Source organism: Octopus bimaculoides, chromosome 3 (assembly GCF_001194135.2).
Source record: "Octopus bimaculoides isolate UCB-OBI-ISO-001 chromosome 3, ASM119413v2, whole genome shotgun sequence".
Taxonomy (NCBI): domain Eukaryota; kingdom Metazoa; phylum Mollusca; class Cephalopoda; order Octopoda; family Octopodidae; genus Octopus; species Octopus bimaculoides.
This window is the reverse complement of record NC_068983.1, coordinates 60,604,731-60,618,952: the sequence shown is the minus strand read 5'-3', so window position 1 is coordinate 60,618,952 and position 14,222 is coordinate 60,604,731. Positions and strand designations below refer to the sequence as shown.

Sequence of the window (14,222 nt, the reverse complement as noted above, 5' to 3'; positions counted from 1 at the left end):
CTATTGCTTAACTAATGCTGGTGTGTTTATGTCCCCATTACTTAGCAGTTCAGCCAAAGAGACTGATAGAATAAGTATTAGGCTTACAAAGAATAAGTCCTGGGGTCGATTTGTTCGACTAAAGACAGTGTTCCAGCATGGCTGCAGTCAAATGACTGAAGCAAATAAAAGAATATATATATATATATAGACAGACAGACAGACAAAGCCATATTTCCCTTTTAATGCAAGACACCTTTTCTGTCCCTCAGCACTATTCCCATCAGTTGAAGGGTCACATCTTGCAAGTTACTTAGTGACTTCATTGCTGCTGGCACCATGTAAAAGGCAGCCAGTACACTCTGTAAAGTGGTTGGCATTAGGAAGGGCATCCAGCTATACAAATCATGCAAAAACAGACAGTAGAGCTTGGTGCAGTCTTCTGACTTGCCAGTTCCTGTTGAACCATCCTGCTGCCCATATTGGTATGGAATACAGATGTTAAGTGATGATGATGATGACAGCAACAGCAATTAGGTAGGTAGGTAGGTAGATATGATGGGGTGTGTGTTCATAATTGTATATATATATATATATATATATATATATGTATGTATATATGTGTCTATTGTAATTTTTATTTCTTTATTTACATTAACATGGATTTGAATTGCTTTTTTCATGTTTAATACTTGAAAATCTCATTTTTTCTATATACTTTTTTTTTTACATATTAAAGAACAGGACAAGAAAGAAGAAGAAGAAAAAGAAGAATAAGAAGAAACATCCAGAATTCATGCAAGATGCAAATGACTTAAAGAAAAAACCTGCTAAAGATGATGAAAATGATCGAAGTGTGGAAATAGAGTAAGTATAGATTTCATTCAATCTTGGATTTTCAGTTGAATTAATTTTAGTTTATAGAAATAATATATTTCTAAATCTCTCTGAGAGAGATTTATGCAGTAGCAGCATGATAAAGTGATAGTATGTTGTCAACTTAATGGGACAGTCCCATGAAAGGGAAGAATGCTGCTGTTATTTAGCCCTAGTGAATGTATTTCACTTGAAATATGTTTTCAAAGGCAGATAGGCATTGACAGCTAGCAGGCCATGCTGCTCCAGACTGATGATGAGCAATGACTCTGAAATGCTGGCCAACAAGCTGAAACCAGCACCAAACACTGAGGTCAGTTGTCAAAGCAAGTGTTATTGTTACCCAACAATGCATAGCCACATATGGCTGCTTACAACATTGAAAACATTGAATTTTTGGATTTTGAGTTGCTGGAACTCCCTCAGTTCTAACAACAGGTTATTAGTATCCTTATGACTAAGCAAAATCATTATATATGCATAAACTATGGTAGACACAAGTTTATATTATTTGTTCCTACATACATTTCACCATTATGGTTGTTTGGAACCCTGCTTTGAATGGGTTGATGAGGCTCATAAATAAGGATCCCAAGAAGGTGATGCACACCATATTTCCATCATATCTGATGATCCTGGGGGTTGTGACCTCACTTCTCACAGGATCACTGCTACTATCTGCATAACATTGGTGGTCAAACTCTGCATCAAATAGGTGGGTGGTTGGTGAGCAAGCATGTTCCAGCAAGACTATAATCCACATGGCACTCACAGCTCAATGTTGCTGGTTGAAAATTTTACACAATCATGTGACTTTCAACAGGTGAGGCAACCCAGTTGCTATCATCATTGGAAGAGGCGCACAGTGTTAAGGGCTTAGTGGGGATTGTCATAGTGAGTGATGTGGATGGCAGGTACCTGATCCTAGCATTTAATCACTCCTGGGGATGGGGACACTTGTGTTGAGTGGGTGTGTTTCTTTCATGTTTTTCTAGTTGAACATTTGCCATTTTTCTAGAAGTATTGTTTCTTGTTTTGTTTTCTCCACAGTTGCCTGGCACATTCTCTAAGCATTGTCAATATGCACTTCAGATATGAAATTGATAGTCAGGAAATGATAATCTTAACAACCTATCTTAAACATTTAATCTTATTGTATAGTTCATTAAAAAAATGTATTTCATTTGTTACTTTTATTGGTTGTCAATAATTTTGGGTACACACACACATTTTGTTGACTCTCTATTTTATTTTCAGGTATGTACAAGAACAGTTAGATATTGGCCACTTTGATGTTAACTACCATGTTTTTGCAAAGATATTTGAGAATTTCAAGGTATGTATTAGGATTTAGGAAGTCATATGAAAAGTATTTTACTAATTTTTGTTTTATGTTGCACAATATTTTCATGTTTGAAGACAATAATTAACTTCCGAGCAACATTTGCAAAGCCTACAGCAATTACAATCACATGAATGTTTACAGTGAAGGAAGAGTTGTGGTTTTATTTCCTAATATACTATATTTGTAAGGTTACAGTATATTTTATAAATAAATTACAGCTGGAGATGAATTGTTTAGCATTTGCAATAAAATTAAAGCAAAATTATTTAGACTTCTAGGTATGCTTTGATTAAATTGGTGTATGTTGGGGCAACATTTATTCTCATTACAGCCCTAGGTATTTATTTATAAATGCTGATATTGAAGTTGAAAAATTATTTTGTAGTATGAATTTAACTCCTTCAGTAATTAATCTTTTTTCTGTTTCGTGTGAGATTTCATTGGGGAATATTTCAGGCTAGAATTCTATGACATTTAGTCTTTAGTTGTGTGGGACAATAGAATCATTTGCTTTAAAAAAGAAAACCAAACATACATCAATGTAATTTGTTCATAGTCATCACTTTTCAAAGTGATCTTCTATATTGTAAGCTTAATCCTAATTCTAGAAAAACTGATCTTTTCTTCTTTGATTTTATATTCAAACATATTTGAAGTCAGAGTTGCAATTGTTTTGAGTCACTTTATCTAATGAGTTTTATCAAAAATTGACTTATCTCTTCAGTATTCAGATTACTCTATCAAATGTGATGCTTATCTATTCATATTGTTTTGAATTAATCCTGCATTATCTCAAAGCTTCAAGAGATTGATGTGATTGTTTATGTTTAAAATGACATTGTAGGGTAGGTGCGTGAGGCTGGATTTCACCAGTTTGAACATAACAATAGATAGAATATTTGGGTCTGATATGGCTGGTTTAAATGCTAAAGGGTTTTTTTTTTAATTTCTGGAATAATGAATGTAGTTGTATAATTCTTATCATTTCTCTATTTTCCATAATTTGCTTTTTATTTCTTTTGAAGATTGCAGATCCTGAAAAACCAAAAGATTTCCAAAGACCAGAAGAAAGAAGAGAAGAGGAAAAAAAACCTGAAGAAGTTCCTATAAAGGCTCGAGGACTCATTATAGACGATGATGAAGTGAGTTACTTCCTCCCTTTTTTGTTTTTTTTAATATCACCGTTATAGCATTCAGACTTTATTGTTGGTGGCAGCAGCATTGTTGTTGTTTTATGTTCATACCATATGCTGATATGGATAGGAGAGTTCAATGGGTGGGTGGGTGGACCACGTTTTTGTATGCCCTTCCTAATACCAACCCCTTTACGGATTGTACAGCCAGCACTGGTTTGTTGGGGTCCAGGACGGATCGTATTGGAGTTAGGTTTATTGTTGAAAGAGGGTGGTCGAGGAGACAATAACTGAGACAGTGTTAGGGGAGGGAGTAACAGGAGGATTAGGGATCAGATAGTATCAAGAGTTAGTGAGAGAGAGAGAAGGTGATGTGAGGGTTGAGTAGAAGGAAAAGCATTGTTACCACATCCTGGTACATGGATGGGTGAAGTGCCGCATGAAAGATAAAATGGTTAATAGAAAGGAAAGGGAAAAGTAGAGTCAAGGGGTTATTGAGAGATAAGGGTAGTGGGGAAGGGTTGGCTAGGAGGTGATTCAGTGCTACTTCAGGTTATCGTTTGGGTAAAGTGGAGCATCATCATCATCATTGGTGCATAGAGGGAGAGATAAGGTGGTGGTAGGTGAAGATCATCATTTAATGTCCGTTTTCCCTCTGCTGGTATGGGTTGGATAGTTTGATGATAGCTGGCAAACTGGAGGGCTGCACCAGGCACCAGTCATCTTGTTTTCGCATGGTTTCTGTGGCTGGATGCTCTTCCTAACACCAACCACTTTAAAATTGTATTGGGTGCTTTCATGTGGCATCAGTACAGGTGCACTCCATGTGGTATTAGGCATAGGGGCTTTCATGTGGCATCAGTACAGGTGCATTCCATGTGGTATTAGGCATGGGTGCTTTCATGTGGCATCAGTACAGGTGCATTCCATGTGGTATTAGGCATGGGTGTTTTCATGCGGCATCAGTACAGGTGCACTCCATGTGGTATTAGGCATGGATGCTTTCATGTGGCATCAGTACAGGTGCACTCCATGTGGTATTAAGCATGGGTGCTTTTATGTGGCATCAGTACAGGTGCACTCCATGTGGTATTAGGCACGGGTGCTTTTACATGGTGCTGACACATGGCATTGGCATGTAAATTTCTTCTCGTTTTGCTGAGATAATTTTCTGTGATTCTCACTTACGATGAAGTTTTTATATTTTATTTGTTTATTGTGGTTTGTCTCCAGGAATGTTTCTGTTTGATCTTCTTCTCTTTTTAAATTGTATTTCGTTGTTAAATTTATTTAGGTGTTTATCCTTTTGGTTATTGAATAATTTCATTGTCAAACGAATCAAGTTTATTCACTGCAACATTGCATTATTTCTCTAACAGGACTTAGTGGCTGATGATGAGGCACCAAAGTTGTCAAAGAAGAAGTTGAAGAAACTCACTCGCTTGAGTATTGCACAATTAAAACAGGTAAGTTTACAAGGTTTCTGTGATGTTTGGTAACTTATAAACATATGTACCCTTAGAAAAATTGCAGTGCCCGTGCACCTTCCAAATTTTACCTGACTAGTGAAGTCAATGCAATTCATGATCAGCTTAGACGGAGGTTATATGTTCAGGCCTGTAGTATGGGGAATAAAAATTGTTCGTATTGTTGAGCATATAATGAGCTGGAGAAAGGACCGGTCACATCAAAAAATGAGATACACACACACACACACACACACCAGAAAATGAGACACACTCAATCACACACAGACATACACGCACCAGAAATTGAGAGATGCAGATACAAACAAACACGGTCACACATAGACATGCATACCCATATGATCACACACATGTATAAATATAAAACACTAAAGCATATTAATGATTTCTGATTGTGGAGAGCATTTTGCAGGAAGATGGGATTTATGTAGAAAGAAGGAGAAAGACAAAAGAAATATCCAGAACATTCTGATCAATATCCTTGACTTTTGTTTTAAAAGCTCTCTTTCTCATAATGGAAATAACATTTTATGTATTTACTTTTTTTTTTTTCGTCTAGCTTGTATCAAGACCTGATGTAGTGGAGATGCATGATGCTACAGCTCAGGATCCAAGACTGCTTGTACAACTCAAAGTAAGTTGTTCTTTGTTCTCTTTGCTTGAAATTTATTGGCAACTTTATTCTTTGCCACTTTCTAGACTGGAAAAGAAGAATTTATTATTTTTTTTTTTTAGTTACAAAAAATACATAATGATGTTATTGTTTAAGATTTTGTGAAAATATTTGAGTTTAATGAAACAGGATAGTGTGATTGGATTATATTTTAATTTTGTTTTGCTTCAGGCCACCAGGAATACGGTTCCAGTGCCACGTCATTGGTGTTTTAAGAGTAAATACCTTCAAGGAAAGAGAGGTATTGAAAAGCCACCTTTTGAACTACCAGATTTTATCAAAGCTACTGGAATTATGGAAATGAGGGCTGCTTTGGCTGAAAAGGTAGGCCTAATAAATTATTTACATATAAAAGGCACTGGTGATGGTACCACATACAAAGCAGTGGTGATGGTACCACATAAAAAGCAGTGGTGATGGTACCACATAAAAAGCAGTGGTGATGGCACCACATAAAAAGCACTGGTGATGGTACCACATAAAAAGCATTGGTGATGGCACCACATAAAAAGCAGTGGTGAAGGGGTCTCATTAAAATCACTGGTGATGGTGTCACATAAAAAGCACCCAGTACACTTTGTAATGGGATTGACATTAGGAAGAGCATTCATGATGATATATAGGCATAGTTGTATGGTTATGTTCACTTCCCAACCATGTGGTTTTGGGTTCAGTGCTATTGCAAGGCACCTTGAGCAAATGTCTTCTACTGTAGCCCCAGGCTGACCAAAGCTTTGCAAGGGATTTGGGCAATGGGATTTGAAATAATCAATTTAGCCTCACCCATGAAGCTGCTGGCCCTGTGGCAAAATTTAAAACCAATATTAAAGATGAAATTAATGGATAGAAAAGAACATGTAACAAGACTGCTAATATTCACTTTTTGTGGGGTTATATTCTCTACAGTTTTATGTAGCATTTTTATGGATTGTATTTTCCAGGAAGATCAGAAAACCTTGAAAGCAAAGATGCGTGAGAAAGTGCGTCCTAAACTTGGCAAGATTGATATTGATTACCAAAAACTCCATGATGCTTTCTTCCGATGGCAAACCAAACCAAAATTGACCATTCATGGGGATCTTTATTATGAGGTAAATCCTGATATTTGTTTCATGTTCTTTTTTTTTTATTTATTTTTTATCATATCAGAAGTTGAAGTCTGTTTTTTTTCTAAGTGTTTTACATTTTTTCTGCCTAAATGCATGCATGCAAGGAATACAATGAAGTCAAGTACCTTTGAATTGAATATTATGTGTGTGTGTGTGTGTTTTGTTTCTTGCATCTTTAAACCAAGAGCTCAACAATTGAAACCATATTCTAAAAATATAATCCCTTTTTTTATATTATGCAGAAATGAAGTGCTCTGGTAATCTCTAAAAAGCTAGATTAACTTTAAGGCTCTTCGATTCTAGGTTTTGCTCCCATACTGTGAATTTCTTTTCCAATTCTGCTACAGATTCTACTAAATGAGTAAAGTTATCAGCATATAGTAGTTCCCATGGGCAGCCAGTTTTAAATTCCTCTGTTATGGCCTGAAAGACTATGATGTATAAGAGTTAACTGAGAACCGAGCCCTGATGAACCCATACTTATACACTAAATTTGTCACTGTACTCATGACCCCTCAGGATGCAACAAGTTCTGATGTAGTGATGTTTGAGTAAAAATTGTATAAGGTTAATCTTATATAATCATTACATAGCAGTCACTGAAACATGTATAAAAATGTTATAAATCTATAATTTAACACTATATTCATTTGTACTTTATGACTTCTATTGCTGATGAGTCTCCAACTTTAGATATCAGTGAAGTAGCTCAAATTTTCTTCTCGGTCATCTTTTTGGAGTGTAATGCAATAGATGTAATTTTATATATACGTGCCAGATTCACAAATGTCCCCCTAACCACCTACACCTCAACTCACCTCTCACAGTTGTCCCCCCTTGCTACTCACACCTCAAGTAACCTTTTCTTACTTTCCTATAAGTGACCATCTGATTGAAATATATTCTTTTTCTCTCCATTTTTTTTGTTCTCTCCTCATTTTTTCTTTCTGTTACAAGAGCATTAGCTCAAAACAAAAAAGATTTTCCATTTATTTTTGCTGAGCGTAAAACTAATACACATTTTGTGTTTATTTTTGTTTTACCTTGTCTTCATGTTATTTATAATTTTTGTACTGGGTGTGTGTACACCTGTCTGTCTATCTATCTATCTATCTATCTATTTATCTATCTATCTATATATATGTCTTCTTATGACTTGATATTTCAGGGTAAAGAATTTGAGACACGTCTTAAAGAGAAAAAACCTGGTAATCTCTCTGATGAACTGAGAACAGCCCTGGGCATGCCAGTTGGTCCAGTAAGTTATTATAATGTATTTATTTATGAATTCCTACATATATTTATTAACCAATTTCTATTTTTGTAATCGAGAGCCTGTTAGTAACAATCCAACCGTACCATTATCAAGGGTATTATTTTAGCTTTTGTGTAGCTGCAGTTCAATTCCGATTAAGTTGGCTCATTAATTACAGCTTGTTGGTCAAATGATTAAGTGTGCCTTCAAGCTTTATTCTTCATCGTTTCTGTCCTTATCCATCTTCTTCCTTGTTTTCCTCCTTTTCCCCACCTTTATCATACTCTTTCTCCCATCATCACACCTTATGACTAGAAAACAATATTGAAATGTGCAAACCCTTGAACCTTTGTTTTTCTTTTTTAAACTTGGTATTCATTCTATTGTCTTTTTTTTTTTGCCATTTTGCCAAACCACTAAGTCAAGGGGATATAAACACATCAACACCAGTTGTCAAATGGTATTGGGACAGTCACACACACACACACACACACACACATGGCCAAGCAGTTTGAGCTGATGCTTCCAAATTATACAAGTAACAAGGCACATCCCTGAGCAGAGTGATTGATTGGATACAAAATCCAACCAATGGTAACCCATAATCCTGCAAAGCACCCTGGTGGCGAAGGAGTTCAGGTTTATCCTAAGGGCCCAGGAAAGTGTCCAAGTCTCACAACTATACAGGGAGGACCAGGGGGGCTGAAGATTTTCCAAGCCAGACCCTGGTTACTGTGTTCTCCTCACTGAGAATCTGGCTGGGTTGATGGCTTGTGTTGTTGACCACATTCCACATGGTCATGGCAGATGAGGAGGTATCTCACAGAGACGAGGACTGACCAGGACTCTACTTGATGGGTCGTCTGAAAGGACCCAGGAATATATCAACAATTGTGCATGCCCCCACCATCTGGCCTTATATATATATATATATATATATATATATATGACAGGCTTCTTTCAGTTTCTTCTACCAAATCCACTCACAAGGCTTTGGTCGGCCCTAGACTATAGTAGAAGGCACTTGCCCAAGGTGCCATGCAGGGGGACTGAACCCAGAACCATGTGGTTGGGAAGTTCCTTAAACCTGGTGCTTCTGTCAGTTTCCTTTTGCTGAACTTGAGGATGTAAGCAAACTAACACTGGTTGTGAAGCAGTGATGGAGGACAAACACAAGAGGAAACACGCACACACATTTTCTTATTGTTCTGAGCCATTGCTCTTTGGTACTATATTCTGGTGCATATATCCACATAAATACTGAATGTTCTGAAGATTGTATTTGATCATTTTTTTTTTTTTCTATTTCAGAATTCAGAGAAAGTTCCCCCGCCATGGTTGATTGCTATGCAACGATATGGACCTCCTCCATCCTACCCAAATCTCAAGATCCCTGGCTTGAATGCACCAATTCCAGAAGTATGTATTAAATTTTTGTTGCCTTTCGAGATTTATGCACAACTTCTTTTTTTCCTACTTCATAGTACTTTCATTAACCTGAACTACTGGATTAGCTTTCTAGAATTCTTTATTCATGAACAACAACACAAAACTTTCACAAACTTTACAACTGACAGATTTCATAATTTTTGATGACCTTCCTTCTTAATTATACTACATTTCCAATTTCACTGACATTCTATTTCTTTTACCAAAGAGGTTTTCAATATGGGTAGTACTCCCCCACACCCAGGGAGCTCTGGGCATGTCAGGTATGTTAGGCTTTAGGGGGCAACGAGATAATATAATTAACATACTAAATTTTACCTATAGTAATAATTCAGTGTGCTGTTGCAATTTCTGACTAAGTAACAGAATAAATTTGCAGTAAGTCAAAGAGGAGATTTGTAACTTCTTTTCACTAACATTGAACTTGATGTAAGAAAATTTAGATAGATCTCATCAATTATCATCCATGTGAAGTTAGTTCAGTTGAGCATATGTTTTTTTTTTTCTGTGCATCAATTTCCCAAAAGTTCTTCTTTGACTGTGTAATGCAAAAAGAAAGAAAAAAAATCTGTTTTTTCACAACAGTTCTTTTTACTCTTTTACATACTTTGATAGAAATATTTTTCGTTTCATAACATAACAGTTGTTTGAATGATTAGATTTCAGAAGGACAACTATGAAGTAAGAGTGGTTACTTACCTCTTGTAGACAAATTGAAACAAGCAGATATGTTTCCATTGATAGGGCATTCTTTGACTGTAATAACATTTGGACCTATGTGAATATTAGGCCTGTACTTTCAAACCATACAATTATTATACCTCTTTGTTTTATTAAATACTAGCAATACACCTGGGTGTTATGACCTACAGCCACATTGTATTATTTGTTCCTTTCTTATGTGCAGAATCGGCACATGAGGTGTACGAAGCAAACAGCTCTTCTTTATAAACATGTTTTTTGGTCATTTTTTGATGAACAATGCTGCAGTTTCCATCTACCAAATTCAGTCATAATTCTATGGTTCACCTAGGACTATAGTAGAAAACATTTGCCCAAGGTATCATGCAGAGGGAGACTGAATTTGGAACCACGTTGGGAAACAAACTTCTCAACCGCACTATCATTCTTGCATCTAATATGTGTGTATATTTACACTTGTTGTTAAATGAAGTATTGTGTTCCACTATGTCTCAAAGTTAGCAGTTCATCAAGCAGAGATCTATAAAATAAATGCCAAACTGAAATATGCACTGAGGTCAGTATGATCAATTAAATTTTTGACGGTGATACCCCATCACGACGACAGTCGAATGGCTAAATCCAGTAAAATAATGTTTAAAGTCTTAATGGCTTCAAATTTAAAGTTATAGATTACTAACCACAAGATAATGAGTTCAAAACTTTGAATTGAACTTCCACTCTATACGATAACAACTTGACTTCCAACAATTAACAATTTCAATTTGAAGCTGAATGGTCAACAGGAAGAAAGATGTCCAGATTTCTTTAAAAATTATTGTGCAAAATAGTCTGAGAAAAAGTTGGGGTTTTTTTTTTTCACCACAACAAAACACACACACACACACAGGTGTCTCTGTGGTAACTTGAGCTACTACAAATAGCAGCCAAATCTCTCTTAAAACAAACATTTTCATCCAAAGAAAGACACAAATTTACAGTTTTTCAGGAAGAAAAAAAAAACCCAAAACTATGCGATGGGTCTGCTACATCAGAGGCAGCTCTGGGCTAAACAAAACACAGACAAACATACTTCACTTAAAAAGATTATCTACTATAAATAATACGCGCCTGACCTTGTTTATGAAGTTATATTATAGTAAAAAAGAGTTGTGCAAAAAACATACTTTATTACTGAATCTTTTGATACCTCATGCGTCAAAATCGGCAACCCAGATTTCGAATCCATAAGGAACATGCGCGCGCACAAACTCTGTTTTATTATAAGATTTTGAACAGCTTTGAGATACTTTGTAAATCTCATTACTGAGAAACAGTTTATGAATAATACTATTATAATTGTTTTTTTTTTTTAAATTACAGTCATGTTCATTCGGTTATCATGCTGGAGGTTGGGGTAAACCTCCTGTTGATGAATCAGGCAAGCCATTGTATGGTGATGTTTTTGGCACCCAAAGTGGAGAATTCCAGGTAAATATCAGGTTTCTTGTATTTTTGTTTCCTTTATTAAACCATTATGTCCATTTTCTCATTTCTCATTTATTAATCTGTTTACAAATGTTAGATAAGGAAAGGGATTTAAACCCATTGATGCCCAAATTTTTTAAATTTGATTTATTACCAAAAATCTTTTTTTACACAACTCTATCTGATACTAAATATATATAGAAAAAATTTTATTACAATATTTGAAAGACATTCCAGTCTTGATGACTAACTAAAGATATCTCAGAAAAATACAGGTGTTGCAGAAATATGATGGATTGGTCCTAAAAAAAAGGACCATGGGTACTAATGGGTTAAGATAAATAGGATATCTTGTTGATGTTCCTCAAACGACTGTTGTCTCAAAGTTCCTTGCATTTTTGTTAAAAATCTCTGACTGATTTATATTCAAATATTTCTTACCCTTTGGCACTGATGACAACCAGAATCTCCTAAGATAGTACTATAAATACCATACCAAATTAATCATACAATCTTTAATAATAAAAATAAAATTTCATTGAAAAATGGGTTTGATGACGAATAATAATTATTAGAAACAGAAGTGGTATTAATAGCAAAAGATAATATTTATCCCCACTTAAAAATAGATGCACCATTAGAACACAAAATTCTGTGATACTTTACCATGAGTGAATCTCTCATATGGATTTGTGGTGCTTATAAGCACTCTTGTTTATATCACTAGTGAAAGATAAATCAGCTGCCATCACCACAACTGAGACTACCAGATCATGTGATTTCGGCCTTCCTTGGCTTTGTCAATGGTAGATGCTCAACTGCTGGGAACAGCAGCGATATACATAGAATTTTTGTGTCTAAACAGGCACTAGTGTCATGAATAGCCAATAGGCTTATTAGAAAATAATTATTAGAAGTTGTATCACAAATGACTTCTTAAATGCAGTTTTAGTTACTTTTTCTGATGAGCTGTAATGCACCTGAGCATTGTATACAATAACTTCATTATTATTAGACTATATTTGTTTTGTGCAGTATCAAATACAGTGTTTAGTAACTCTACTAATGGTGCTGTTAATATATGATAGATGTTTTAAATATATTATTGTGGCAGAAATGGCTATGGTCTAGTATAAATTACTTTTCTTTATTTTATATCTAGACTAGAAAATTGTCTCACAGAGCACAAAGTACCATCTTTGAGTCAATTCTATCAGCTATACTCCTTTCTTGTAATTGTGTGACATGTGACATCATTTAATGTACATGATAGATTTTTTATGGGTATATAATGGCCAAGCAAATAAGGTGTTGGTCATTTGAGATTTTACTCTGTTGCTTCATTTGGTGCTGCTGCCACATAATATGCACCTGTACTTGGGCTATGTAAAAAAAAAAACACCCAATACACTCTGTAAAGTGATTGGTGTTAGGAAAGGTATCCAGCTGCAGAAACCATGCCAAAAGAGACAATTGGAGCCTGCTGCAGCCCCTCTCAAACTGCCTGCATGGAAAATGGACGTTAAATGATGGTGATAATGATTAGGATGATGCTCTTTCCACATGATCAACATGTGGATTGATGCTAAAACTGAATCTCCTTAACCTTATAATACCTAAGTTATCAAAATGCTGAAAACATCAATGGTATTTTTTAAGGTTAAGGAGTATTTTGAATGTAAAAAAAAATGATCTTTTCTGATATATATGTATTAAAGTTGTATCACAAATAGCTACTTAGCTAATCAGCCATTGAAGAATTGATTAGATGCAGGTGTAACTGTGTGATTAAAAAGCAGTGCTCCAGCATGGCTGCAGTCCAATTGTTACAAGTAATTAATATATAAATTGTTGATACTTCTACCAACAACTACCTGTGATGATAGTCAAACAGAAAGAATCGTTAGAGTTCATCCAAGTTTTCTCTTTTGTTGTGTTTCAAGTGTCAGGCATTAAACATTAGGGTTAAGTGAGAAGAAATAAAGAAATCTGATTATTTGAATCATTTCTATGTTAATTAAAAAAAAATTTTTTGTTTTTATTATACCAGACTATAGTTTCTGAAGAAGAAATCGATAAGACTCATTGGGGTGAATTGGAATCAGAGTCAGAATGTGAAGAGTCTGAAGAAGAATCTTCCGAAGAAGAATTAGACACAACAGGGCTTATAACCCCTGGTGCCGAGGGGTATGTACCTTGTTTCTTAATTTACCTCTAGTAAATGTTGTTTGTTTTTTTTTTATAGTTTGTAAGAGGAGAAGGGGCAGCTCAAATGTGTTTGTACATTAGGGTCTGCATTAAAACAAAAGGCGGGAGAGAGGAAGAGAGCTGTGCCATAACAGGACACAGTCTGATGGAAACTTCCAATCTAAGCGAACAGAGATTAATGGAACATAGGCAACTAGGTTTGGAGGTTTCCGTTCCAGACACAGTCAAAAGATTGCAAAACATTCTTTTCATGGGGATGAAGAAGAACGTTGTTTTGGTTACCTTTTAATAGTCTGAGATTGATGAGAATTGAATGCATCCCTTGCCAAGTGTAGTTGGATTAGAACTGGCAGAGCTGTAACTCAATGCTGACCTGAAGTACCAAAGGCTTCTGGGTAGAGTCTATTGATTAATGCTGAGAAGTATGCTAACTTCATTCAGCAGTGGTTCTTGAATCATCCGAGGTCAGCAGTTACTGGCTCAGTAAAAACTGGGTCAGGGAGTAAAAAAAAAAAAAAAAAGATATCAAGAATGCTTGG

The 14,222-nt window shown here is 35.5% G+C and overlaps 1 protein-coding gene across 1 annotated transcript in view; it reads left to right on the top strand.

Moving 5' to 3' along the window:
- LOC106869620 (splicing factor 3B subunit 2) overlaps window positions 1–14,222 on the top strand; it is a 30,515-nt gene that overhangs the window by 13,119 nt on the left and 3,174 nt on the right. Inside the window, exons 10-20 of the mRNA XM_014915428.2 lie at window positions 719–846; window positions 2,113–2,191; window positions 3,226–3,342; window positions 4,713–4,799; window positions 5,380–5,454; window positions 5,665–5,817; window positions 6,435–6,584; window positions 7,771–7,860; window positions 9,169–9,276; window positions 11,371–11,478; window positions 13,526–13,662. Coding sequence (XP_014770914.1) covers window positions 719–846; window positions 2,113–2,191; window positions 3,226–3,342; window positions 4,713–4,799; window positions 5,380–5,454; window positions 5,665–5,817; window positions 6,435–6,584; window positions 7,771–7,860; window positions 9,169–9,276; window positions 11,371–11,478; window positions 13,526–13,662 — 1,232 coding nt within the window. The remainder of the gene's footprint in view (window positions 1–718; window positions 847–2,112; window positions 2,192–3,225; window positions 3,343–4,712; window positions 4,800–5,379; window positions 5,455–5,664; window positions 5,818–6,434; window positions 6,585–7,770; window positions 7,861–9,168; window positions 9,277–11,370; window positions 11,479–13,525; window positions 13,663–14,222) is intronic.